This window comes from Populus nigra, chromosome 19 (assembly GCF_951802175.1).
Source record: "Populus nigra chromosome 19, ddPopNigr1.1, whole genome shotgun sequence".
In the NCBI taxonomy this organism is placed as follows: Eukaryota; Viridiplantae; Streptophyta; class Magnoliopsida; order Malpighiales; family Salicaceae; genus Populus; species Populus nigra.
Window position 1 is genome coordinate 10,889,821 of NC_084870.1, and position 12,862 is coordinate 10,902,682.

At 35.2% G+C, this 12,862-nt stretch overlaps 2 protein-coding genes across 6 annotated transcripts; both read right to left on the reverse strand.

The window, feature by feature from the left end:
• Positions 1 to 18: 18 nt before the first annotated feature.
• On the reverse strand, positions 19 to 5,637 carry LOC133679256 (uncharacterized). 5 transcript variants are annotated; one of them, XM_062101798.1, is made up of 12 exons: positions 5,353 to 5,637; positions 4,570 to 4,673; positions 4,142 to 4,211; positions 3,391 to 3,538; positions 3,165 to 3,245; positions 2,314 to 2,453; positions 2,104 to 2,151; positions 1,650 to 1,760; positions 1,374 to 1,552; positions 1,181 to 1,266; positions 565 to 641; positions 19 to 481 (listed from the first exon to the last, which is right to left on the reverse strand). In XM_062101798.1, exons 1-11 carry the CDS (start codon positions 5,461 to 5,463, stop codon positions 634 to 636), a joined length of 1,086 nt encoding a protein of 361 aa, XP_061957782.1. In that variant the 5' UTR covers positions 5,464 to 5,637; the 3' UTR covers positions 19 to 481; positions 565 to 633. The 5 variants fall into 5 exon arrangements, with proteins under 5 accessions (XP_061957782.1, XP_061957781.1, XP_061957783.1 ...); XM_062101797.1 differs by having other exon boundaries at positions 19 to 201; positions 371 to 481; positions 565 to 1,266; XM_062101799.1 differs by lacking the exon at positions 1,181 to 1,266.
• A 1,066-nt stretch (positions 5,638 to 6,703) lies between these two features.
• LOC133680670 (purple acid phosphatase 2) lies at positions 6,704 to 10,749 on the reverse strand. The gene is made up of 8 exons (XM_062103703.1): positions 10,267 to 10,749; positions 9,752 to 9,952; positions 9,440 to 9,551; positions 9,040 to 9,269; positions 8,408 to 8,546; positions 7,806 to 8,026; positions 7,330 to 7,451; positions 6,704 to 7,221 (listed from the first exon to the last, which is right to left on the reverse strand). The coding sequence occupies exons 1-8, from the start codon at positions 10,510 to 10,512 to the stop codon at positions 7,023 to 7,025; spliced, it is 1,470 nt and encodes a 489-aa protein (XP_061959687.1). The 5' UTR covers positions 10,513 to 10,749; the 3' UTR covers positions 6,704 to 7,022.
• Positions 10,750 to 12,862: the final 2,113 nt, after the last annotated feature.

A 12,862-nucleotide genomic window follows, 5' to 3' on the forward strand; every position in this document is an offset into this window, starting at 1 on the left:
TTTAGCGATCACATCATCAAAGAAGAAGCTTCAATTGGAATATAAGAAGAAAGTCCTCGGTGTCGCTTTAGTAGCTCCTAAAAGCCTCCGCTTGTTTCATCATTTTGCCCACAGGAAAATAATATGCAATACTATTTAATACCAACCATGAATTTCGTGTTGTCTTCTTCAATGCCGTACCGTATACATGCAAATGGTTAACTGCAGAGTACAAAATTTAATACAAATAGTGATCGCTCAGTTTCACATCGACACAATGAATCGGAGAAATAATGCAACAAATGGTTCAGCAGTTACAAAAGAATGACGACCCAAGACAAAGCTAAAGTCTTACTCCTGGAGTGCGTGAATGAATTGTTTCCGCTTATACCTGTCTTGTCTTTTCTCTCTTCCATAAAATAACGATGCCATAAATATCAGATGTAGCCAGCAAATTCTCCCCGTGGTTCCACGCAACATCACCAACTGGAAAGCTATGACCCTGCAGTCAGAAATGCTCATAATGATGAGAACATGTAGGTGAAATAAAGAAACATCAAAACCCAGTATGCAGGAGAGATGAACCTGTAGCTTGTTGACGCTTGTATGCCTTGGCCGAGTTAGGTCGTAGAAGTATACGTTTGAATCCTCACTTCAGGCAACTTCATGTTACAAAAAAAGCACTTCAGCAAAGATAAAACGGTTATTACTGTTCCCAGATTGGGTCAAATTTAAGATTCTATTGTAGGATATGTGAACACTCAGTTCTAGACCAAAACCTTGCAGTTTTAATGGAGCTTTTACGCTTCCCAATCAACCCTCACCCTTTATTTTGATTCTCTCTGAAAAATGTAGTGTAAGAAGGTGCAGTGGTTGGAAAAACTGTTGCAGAAAATCTCAGGGGCTGTAGGAAAGTTGGGAAAGGAGCATGGAGGCTGTGGGATAGTTGCACAAGACATAAAAGTTGTGTAGAAGGTGACAACAAACTTACTAATCCAGTATACGATGACCTACAAATACATTACATTTCATGCCACAACTAATTTTCCAACACACACTTGAATATTATGAAATTATCTAAGAAAAAATTGCACAAGTGAACATGTTTTTACATAAGCTTTTTAGTTGTATTCTAAGTTCATATGTACCAATAATAAGTGACCAAATATCAGAACCTAAATTGCTGTAATAAAATACAAACCTATGTACTCTCCTTTTTCAAGGGAAAGCAGGGGACAGAAAGAAGCCCAGATGCTATGTACTCGAGGAGCCAATTTGAGTGAGCCACTAAAAGTCAGATAACCTTTTATTTCCAAGGCAACACCAGCATAACATCCTCTAAATCACTTCAAATTACATGATCTAGCAGCAGAAGGTGTGTCTGAGAAACAAACCTAAAGAAAGAAAAACTTCCATCTTGAGTACAGGTCAGCAACACTGGGCCTCCAGCTAGCAGAGAGAAACTCCGGTACCATACAGTTGTAACTTGATATCTGCTCTCGGCACTACTTCGAAGCGATGAGACTGAAACAACGCACCTGTGTGTGGGTCCATGCTTGTCGAGTACACATCCCTACATGCATAGGTTGATTAATCATTATCTGAAAAGGTGAAATGAAAAGTCATCCAAAGGTGATGGTTATTTAATGTATTTACAGAAGAAGAGTCACCTGTGCATCCCCACTGAAAATGAGGTGACCAGTGTGATCATGGTCCAAAGCAGTAACCTTATCATCAAGCACCAATTTATTAATAATCCTGCCAGTGCTGAAATTAAATACCTGGTATATCAATAAAGAAGTGCTTAATATCAAGTGGAATTAATCAACGGGAAAACTGAAGGGTGGTGGGGTAGAATTTTTTTGCTATCACATGGCCAAGCATGATCACAGATTTAGAGATTCTCATTTGAAATTGCTTCAACATGAAAGCTTGCACATAAGAAGTTGGTAATCTCTCATACTGATTAAGATCGTGAGTAGGATCGATCTATTTTAAATCATCAAATGTGATAGATGCTTTCTCATATCCAATCAATTATGACAACAATACGAGTGAATACAGCTAGTCAAGTAAATGTGCTATGACGTAGCAAGCAAGCAAGCAAAGGAAAATGGTATTTACAGTAATTTCTCTGTTTGTATTGCCAACTGAGAGAAAGTCGTTATTTACCTGCATTGATGGAAACAAAAGAGAGAAAATTCAGACGGCCAATCAAGTCGTGAAGAATGAACAGAACATATTATTTATGGAACATTTCCAGTTCTGTTCATCATATATGCAAGCACACGCAAACACTGATGTGGGGGGGGGCGCGCTTCAGTGCATACTTACAAGATGAAAACGAATACACAACTGTGAAGAGATTCCATATATTACTCGAATGCAAATCACTTTTGACAACTCCCATACTCTCACAGTTTTATCCATGGATGCTGATGCAATGTACTGATTGTTGGATGAGAAGTTGAAGTCTGGAAATACTTTTCAGACTTAGAAATGTGGCAATGATGGCAATATATATAAACTTGTACTCAATCAATATAATTAGCAGTGTCCTTGGTGAGAATATATTGGATATAGAGACTAAAGATTTGCACTGCTCTCTGCTGACTCCTCTCAGAACATGCAGGAATCACGCTTGCACAAATATACTTAGTTAAATCAGTATTCTCAATCTAAGTGATAGTTGATGGCGTGTGGAACTAACTATAAACAAAATTCAAAGCGACCAGAACTTTAATTCACAAAAACATGGGAAGAACGCAATACTAGCAGGCAGAATGTAGCTCATACTTCATACAGTTCTACAAAGCAGTCATCCACAAATAAATTTTATTAAGTAGGTTCCATGTAAATCGGTTTGTACTTTTGAATGCTGCACAAGATCGTGTTTTCATTTTCATTTCTAGTTGTTTGCCTAAAAGATAATTGGGACTGATTTTCAATCGATCTATCACGCCGATACCATGGTTGCACTCAAGACTAGAGAACAATGTCTCCCCAATACAAACCAAGGACTTGTTGCTTAGGCATAGTACTTACACGTGCCACTACGCTGTCTAAATTACAATAGAATGTGAAGCCTTTGATCATGGAAACATGTGAAAGCACACCCACACAAACAAATACTTAGGACCCGAAATATAAGAAAAAACCATAGAAACAATACCAGTTAATCAAACCTGTGACATCTTTAGAATGGCCCTCTAATTGTTTTATGACTGAAGGTGGTTCCGAGACACTGCACACTGTCAACGTTCCATCTGATGAGGGTGCTTAGTCAGAACTCATGTACCCAAACTTCAAAACAGTAACTGCAGGTGCTTAGTCTAAGAAGATAGATTAACCACTCAAACTAAAACATGAATGGACATGAAAGAAGTGTATGTTGGTAACGTAAAGAAATACCAGCAGCTTTGCATTGATCAAAGATGCAATGCATTCCTACAAAAGAATACGCAGGCTCAACCCCTTGGCAACATAGGGAATCATTATCACTTGCAGTTGAACTGAAACTTGTTCTGCGAGTAGAAGATGGACTGATACTTCGCAGGTTCTGCAAATGAAGTTCATAATTACATGCAAGAATGCCAAATCAAAGATGTAGAGCTTTGCTGTTGTCATGCAAGGAGCCTTAAATTTATAATCAACTAAAAAATCACAAGAAATTAACTAGCTGGTTCTTGGAACAGAATGGAAGCTAAAGTAGAACAAGAAGAGAAGGGGTGGAATAAGCTGGGAGAATACACGGTTATTTTTATTTAATTTTGTTTTTGCATTTTTTCCCTCCTAAACCAGAAAAAAGGCTTTACCTCTATTTTATCACGTAACTTTTACTTTCTCTCAGGTAAAAATACTGCTTTCAGCAATTAAATCTAAGGCTGATGAGTTAACATAAAAGTGAAACGCATAAATTGTCAGATCAGACCAATGTCAAATTTCAAACATGTAGAAACAGGTGGTGATAGGGGAAGGTGCCAATGATGTGGTAGGTTCCTTGAACAAGTGCATTGCTGGCTTCAAAAGAAGATTGCTCAGTTGTAAGGATTTCAACTCTTGGAAACCCATTAAAATTGATAGCAGAAGCACACAGCACAGTCAGAGGTACAAATAAGACTTTTAAGTACCAAAAGAAAATCCAGAAGAAACGGACGCATACCTGGCTGGAAGTCCAGCTGTCCACCTCGAACAAATGGGAGAGTGGACTCGTAGATTGAAGCCATCGTCCACTGATGCATCAACCAGTAAATTACCCTGATGTCAGGATTTTATAAAGAAATAGATTTAAATTAGAAGTCACAACTCACAAAGTGCACTTTTATAGAAGTTCACGATGATTCTCAAAACAAAGTAAAATAAAATTAAATTAGGAAGTTCAGCAGTTGCCGAAAATCAGCAAAGCCACAGAAAGAACACTATTAACAATATCTCTAGTTCATCTAGATAAATATATTTTTTTTTATGTAAGGTAAGTCAAATGTCAGTTAGTTGGAATAATTACTAAACCCAATGTTTACAGGTGTGTGAGCATGACTCTGTCAGTATAAGATGTCACAACCAGCTGCATTCAAGTAAATTGTCAGCAACCTGTTTCCCGGAGTGCTTTGGTGGCTTGGCAAACTGTCCCAATTTCTTGGCCTGCGAATGTAATTACGAAAGCTCACATACCCTTTTCCATTGCATCTCCAATCCTTCTATAAAAAAACAGAATGGCATTCACACTAAGAACTTGTGGAATACTTGAAGGTTCTCCTAAAAGAAAACGAAAAAAAAACATGAAAGAAGAAGGCGTCACAGAGGAAACCGCTAGTTGCCTGCTCGTTAGATCATTCTCAAGCATCATTTAAGAGGTACAATTACTAAACTAAAATAAAGGTTGCTAACCATTAGAATTTCAAAACAACGCAAAATCATCCCATAATGAACTTAAAATTGAAAAATGTTGATAAAACTTCAATCACACGACATCCACGCAACAGCAAACTTCCAATCCAGCTTGAAACAATAGGAAATATTCCAAATCACTCCAATGGCAATTCCTAGATTGATAAAAATTCAGGAAAGGAACGCACACGCATCTCTACTAAAAAAAATAAGTTCTAACTTGAATTTTGTTCTAAACCTAATCCAATAAGCATCTATAGTAACTTAAAGTGGAAAAGAAAAAAAAAGTATCTCCGTGCTTGATTAGCAGAACAGCTAGTTTAATCACTAATTTTCTCCTAAACTAAGCTCCATCCATAAACAGTTTCTAATCCAAACCACTAGATCTATGAATTAAGCAAATGTGAAACAAAATAGTGCAGCATGCATAAAAATTAAAACGCGAAAATAATAATAATAATAATAATCAGTAGAGAGAAAGCTTACAAGACGGCGATGAACACCGGAGTGAGCTTTTCTAAAGAGAAGGAGACGGCGAATGCCGTTGTTTATTTCTTTGTTGCTGTTGCTGTTGTTGTTATCTATTGGCTCCGCCATTTTATTGAGATTCCGATGTACTCTTCATTAGAGTAGAGGAATGTGTGAGACAGCGGTACGCACAAGTCGTAATATTTAGCTGTGGAGAGAGAGAGCGCGCGCGCTAATCCGCTGAGTTTATAAGGAAGGGAAAGCCGCCAATCGGTGCATGCGATGGATTCAAGCTGACGGATAGAAATAGGATAGAAGAGATGGTCATCTATGTTTGGGTAACGCGGTTATATTTATTTTAAAAGTATTTTTTATTTAAAAATATATTAAAATAATATTTTTTTATTTTTTAAAAAATAATTTTTAACATTAACATATTAAAATAATTTTAAAACATTAAAATAATATTAATTTAAAATAAAAAATAAAATAAAATAAAATAAAAATTTTCAAATTTTTTTAAAAACACTTTTAAAATATAAAAATATTGTTTATTTGTTGTGATTTGTACGGTGGACTATTTATTTTTATACTTTTAATTTTTTTAAAATATTTTTTTTAATACTATATTAAAAATAAATTTTAAAAAATAAGATATTATATTATTTTAATATATTTCTTAAAAACAAACATTTTCTTTCCACAATTCCAACCACTTCTTTGTAAATGAATGAAAGGCAGTGTGACTTCTTTGATATAAAATACTGATTTGTTTAAGAAAAACTATACTCATTTTGGTAAGATTTTACTTGCTTATCCGTAACAAAGCCTCTCTCCTTTACGTTCCTATTTTTTTCAATTAGATTTTGGTCTCTCACTCCGGGTGTGGGAGGGTTCACTGTTTGTTCGGTGATGTTATACCAATTAATTTTTAAAAGTGATTTCAATTAAAATACTGATGTTTTTTTTTAATATAAATATATTAAATTGTTGAAAAATACTTGGAAAACATCAACTTAATATTAAAAAAATAATAATTTGAAAATCACTTAAAAAAACTACCAAAATATTAAACAATGTTTTGTCTTTTTTCTTTCTTTCTTTCTTTTTTTCTCTTGTTCTGGTTCTAAACTCATAGCAAATTGTTTTATACTAAGAACAATTATTAGTTTTTATTCTTGAGAACTGGATTAGCATTAAAATTGGTGTGGAAACGGGACAATAACAGCTCACCAGGATTGCTTCCAGAGACCAGTAATGGGGGGTGGTGAATAAAATTCCATGGCTTCTGATGATTTTAGAGTAGCAGTGGTGGTTACCATTCTCAAAAAATAAAAAAAGAAATACCAGTAGTAAACAAAGCATAAGATTGAGAAAACTTCACTCTTTTTCTACAAGGGAAAAGAGAGAATCTGTAGCTGAGATGGACAGAGTACAAGATTGCACTACGAAAAGGTACAGCTAAATTATTATGATGCGCTTTCCAAAGCACGTATTACACTTTTTGTGTGTATCTTGCTGTACGATCTGATCTGCAAACAGTTTTTTTGTTTTGTCACAGACGCTGACAAAAGGGCCAGTGGAAGATTTGTGGTTGAGGTCCACTTCTCTATATGAGAATTTTATTACAGAAAGTTGACAAAAGATCACCCAGAAATGAAAACGAGAGAAACTAAAAAACTATGTCATCACGATTCAGAATTTGTTGAATCATCAACCGGATGCCAGTATCTGTTGAAGAACCACATGGTGTCAGCTTCCACAGCATATCCATCTTGATTGCGGTGCCAGCCATAGTAAGCATGGGTTCTGTTCTTGATATCGAAAATGGCATGACCAAAACTGGCCTCGCGGTATGCTGAGTACTCTGGTTGTGGATATGTCATACTGCAGGACAATGAGGCCACGTTATATTTAACTATGCAAGCAAACTCGAAGATATATATATATATATATATATCTGGGAATATGAGTTCTTTTTTTCAATCTTCTTACTTTGTTGCTAAGCCTTCAAGATTTCCTCCATCGCCAATGGTAATGTAAACTGGGGCAGTTTGATCTCTTACCGGAACACACTTTCCGTTTACTATGTTGTATGCGATGTTCGATATGCGTTCCTACAGAGACAGTAAACCATTGGTTACGGACAGAAGATGTGCCAGAGTTTTACCTTGATAATGACTTCACATTCAAATCTAGTGTCTGATGGTTCTTTCTGATTGATGACATCCACAAATCTCTCCTCAATAATTTGATAGTTTGGAGAATCTCAAGTTAGATTAGTTTAAAGGATTTTCATTTAATGTCATTTGGAAGCAAAACCAAAACCGAAGCCAAACTAAGAAATCTTTACAGAACTTCCAAGGTTTTAGAAAAAATTAAAAAAAGACTTCCCCAAGGACTGGAAAGAAAACATCTCAATAGAAACATGAACCTTATCACATGATTTATACGGGACCAGGGATACTTACAGATCGTTCATAGGCATGAACATGACCAGCAAACACAACATCAACTTTGTACTGAACAAACCATGGCTCGTACATTACTCTCATGGTCTCTCCTTCCATGTAATGATAGTTGTAGCTATTATACCATGGAGAATGCATAAGAACAATCAACCACGGTGTCTCACTCCTATTAACTTTTGGTAGCTCCTGTTCAAGCCATTTGTATTGAGGAGTGTATTTACCTAAAATCACGATGAAAAACAGATGCAATTACATGAGTACTGGTACACGATTATGGAATTGCATCATTGGAGTAACAAACATTTGGACAAAGCATGGAAATGCAGGAATTATACTTGATGTTTCAAATATCTGAACGCGGGAATCGAAAGGATGACAGTGCAGGAATTATGGTAACCAATTAAACTACATTTGAGCAGTGTACAAATCATGATGTTCCGAGGCCTTTCAGTAAGCAATGAAAAATATAATCATCTTGTAAAATATATCAACAAAAGATAGCAAGGACTGATGTTTGATAGAAACAAGTTCTACGGCATGCACATGCACATTTTGGTCTTCCATCATTCTATTAGGAATTTAGAAAGGAGTAAAGTCCTTACCATATGCTGAGTATGAAGACAAGACAATGATGTATGCTGAAGCCCTCTTGATTGAGTACCAAAAAGGAGCGGTACTTTGTGATGCTCTATAAGGGACATGGTAGCGGTGAGTAAAAGGCTTAAATGGTTTCGTTTCACCCTGCAAAAACAATACATTCTTTTGCTATGAATTCGCTTTTCCAGCAGCTTCTGCACATCTATCAAACATACATTTGGAAAAAAAGTGGACTAGAACCATAGAACACAGAGCATCAAAACTCAAAAGCAGCAGCACCAAGTGTAATTTACTTTCTAAATTCAAGGCCAGTAGAAACCACGTCAGTAATTGTAACACTCAGCATCTAAATTGAGGTAGCTGCAATAAAATTAGTTGCCAAACAAGATGATATAGTATCAAGCTTGTAATGGCTTTGAGAAGCAGCCCTGAGAATGGAGATCAACAATTTCTAAGAGAACAAAGTTGAACGGATATGGGAAGCCATGGATTATCCGAAAGGTGTGAGATGAAGCATTTCCACCCTTAGAAAATAAGAATATAGAAGATACTATCTCCTGTTGCCCTTAACATATTTCAGAAACGTTAAAACATATTATTCTTCGTTAGATGACAAACTATGGTGTGAGATGCTTACAATTTCTGGGGCAAAGTCAATCTCATGATTTCCTGCAGTCCATATCCAAGGTTGATAAGCAACACTTCTCTCTACAAACCTTCCCCATGTATCCCATCTCACATTGTCATGATTTGGATAGTTATCGGCATAAGATAGGTCTCCAACAAACAAAACTGCTTGCCCTTTTGTTGGGTTCTTTTCATAGTGAGTAAGTGTTGTGTTTGAATCATAACTCTGACCAAGATCCCCTGCAAATAAATCCCAATAATGAGGACAGAAGCACATGTAAAAACAAGAAAATCCTATCCGCTCAAAGAATCATACACCCTTACAGAAAATACTGGAGCAAACTGCAGGTATGACTGAACCACAATGCCAATAATATAAGCAAACATAACCTATAGCAAGCCATACATACCTATGAGACCAAATGTATATGGGACATCAGGACCAACTGCAGGAGGAGTGGTAAACCAGAATTTTCTTTCGGTGTGCCCAACCCCTACTACATAGTAATATTTTGTGTTGAACTGCCACGAGAAGTCAAGTAATCAAAATCATACTCTAATTTTGTACAAAAAGGTGAATTTTCAATTAAAAGTCCAAATTCCAACTAATTTATTGAGGAACTACAGGTTATCGATGCCAAACAGAACATAAACAGGGAGTGGGAGCTGGGAATGAAGCAAAATGAATACCAAATAGCATATCAGAAACTTTAGAAATTCACCTCTAAGTTTCTGATGGTACAGTGGTGAATGTAGCCAGACGTGTAATTGTAGAATTTATAGGTATAAACTTTGCTGTTAGCCTCCTCCTTATGTTCACTATTTTCACTCCAGTAAATTACTTTTTTTGAACCTGGTTCATTAGCAGTGACCCACGACACTATAACTGCCTTGCCCACATGATCTCCTTGAGTTATATGAACCTGTATCAAAAACCACCCACATATCAAGAAATTAAGGAGAGTCCATCCACTATTTCTATCAAGAAAATCAACAAAAGTCTAAGGAGAGTCCCCATGATTCTAAGAAATAAAAAGGAATTAAAGATTTAAAATTCAGTTTTGTATTGAAAAAATGAAAGCTTTTCTTTATTAATTGACAAACCCCGCCTAAAGTACTGATATGAAAAAGAAAATGCAAACTTTTATTCAATCAAATATACAATACAATACCATAACTCACTTTTGAAAAGAACAAGAAAAGAAAGAAATAAAAAACACACAAAAAAATAATACACCTGTTGGGGAGCATTGTCGCCGGGAGGGACTCTGAAAACATCGCTATCAAGAGGCATATCAACAGTTTTCTCCACTTTCCTAACAAAACTACTGGTTTTGCCTCCATGACACAACACAGGCGCGTTAAGAATCAAGAACAAAACTGCAAAAACAAGGGATGAAGAAGAAGGAGAAGAGCCCATCCTCTTCAAATTAGAGTTCAACATCTTGTGCTTTCCACACTCCAAACCCTTTGACATATGCATGTATATATGTAGAAACGCTTGCCTGTTTTCAGATACACAGGAGTGTAGCGCTTCCCATATACTACGGGGAATGTGCTTGGAATCTAATATCTATACCATGTTTTGCCAATAAACAAATTTGAGGTCAACAAGTCTGGGAGCTTAACAAGGCAAGGGATAGAAATTTATATATTTATATATTGATGCAAGAAAATGCGAATATACGAAAAGAGGGAGTTCTTTTCTTTCAAGTAGGATGGAAATATAGTAAAGTTGACCCTGGAGTCACCGACAGGCCGTGTCATGATAACGCTTATCTACGAAAGAAAAGGCCAAACAGGGTTCATTTCATTGATTCTTCTTCTCGAACCAAAAGTTTTTTTTAAAAAAAAACAGAATAACATAAAAGAGATTTCAAAATAAATGCTCTTCACATTTGGATAAGTTTCCAGGTAATGAATGGTTTTTTAAAAATGCTTCTTTCAAGATATCATCTGTGTTTAAATATCTTTTTGGTTGAGCTTTAGAAAGTCCATCAGCTTGTGTGTGTATCAAGTAAGAAGTGGTCGATGGAGGAAGCAAATTTACGTTAACATAATGGTTACATACAGAGCCATCCGAGTTCTAATGAATACTTTATATAGCGTTCTACGTGGTTACTGGTTTTAAAATTGCTTCTTTTTTAAAAAAAAAACATTTAGGTAATTGGGCTGACATTTCTAGTTCTGCAGCGTTGTTTAAGTAATTAGGACGGCATCAAATTAATCTAGTGATTTGTCTTAATCTTTTTACAATGGCAAGTGATTAGCAATGAATCAAAACGATATTTTACCTATTTGGTCAGTCTTGTTTGAAATCAGAGCTACATGCATCAATTCTGCATTTACTTGGGAGATATCGGGATAATGATAGAAATTATTTTTTAAAATGTTTTTTCATTTGTAAAAATATAAAAATAATTTTTTATTTTATTTTTTAAAATTTATTTTTTATATTAATATTTTAAAACGAATAAAAAACACAAAAAGAAAATAAAGTTATTTTTTTTTTCAAAAGCAAAATCCAATTGCTGCAGGAAAGACCCCAAATTATTTTTAAAAAGCTTTTTAAAAAAATCATTTTTATTTTTATTTGATCAATAGCGAGCTTAAGAGTGTGCTAATATAATTTGTTGTTAGGGTAAACTACCTACTCTCTACCCTTCCGTGGACGCAAATAAAATGTATTTCTTGAGAACTATAAGGTTATATTTTGAATGATTTTTATAAATTGATTTAACTTGTTTTTTTTTTAATTATAAATAATTTTTTTAAATTAAAACTTGTTATAAAATCGAGTTAAAATTTTAATTCAATCAAGAGCTAAAGCTTTTTAACTTCAACTTGTTTCTTCAAGAAAATTAATTTGAATTATTTTTATTAAATATACCTCTAACTTAAAATAATTAACTCTTTTTTATCATAAATTGCTCATGAAAAAAATCCAGACCATGAAGAGTACTTGAAGTTAAAAGTTTTTCCAGATGGATTAAAATATATTTTTCGATTTCGATTCATGGACGATCAATTTATTAAATGGTTACAGAATTTGGGTTTGACTGTTCATTATATCGCGAGAAGAATGCAATCAATCGCGAGGTTTTCGATGATATTTTCTTACTCGAACATAATGTCCATGATGGATGGACAGGATTATTTCACGAGATGATTAGAAGATCTTAAAATAATTTATATAGTAAAGTTCATTAAAGGAGTCAACGAAGTAATCCATCACTTTCCCACAATTGATGATTGTGATATACTGAAATGATTGAAAGGTCCAAAAAAGAAGCTGCATAGATTTCAAAACCATGGCCGTATCAATCTTTCAGCTCCTTCCTTGATCAAACGGGGAAGGAAAGTTTTCAAACCTAACCTCTGTGGTTCTGCCAATCCACCAAATGAATCCCTGTAAAAACAAGTTCATCAGATTTACCTTTTTATTCATTATATTTCATCAATTCAACCCTGGAAGGATTGGAATTTAGACGATTTCGTCTAGCCATACAGGGTAAGTTCATCACGGTGTATTAAAAATCCGGTTTGATTTGGTTGATTTGATGAAATATAATGAATATAAGACAAGATTGATGAATTGTTTATTGAAGGGCCTGATCTGCTGAAGTGAAACAAATACAGGGACTAAAATGTGTTTTTTCATCTTGTTAATCTTATTTCCACTCTCGTTTATGGCTTGTGGTCCACACGCAGAACCAAGGGCAGAGAAGGCACACAGAATGGACAGCCACTAGTGTGAATTGGTGAAAAAAGGTGCGCCGGCAGTGGACCAGCATGGCCCGTTGACTTCCTGACGTTAAAACGACTGGACTACT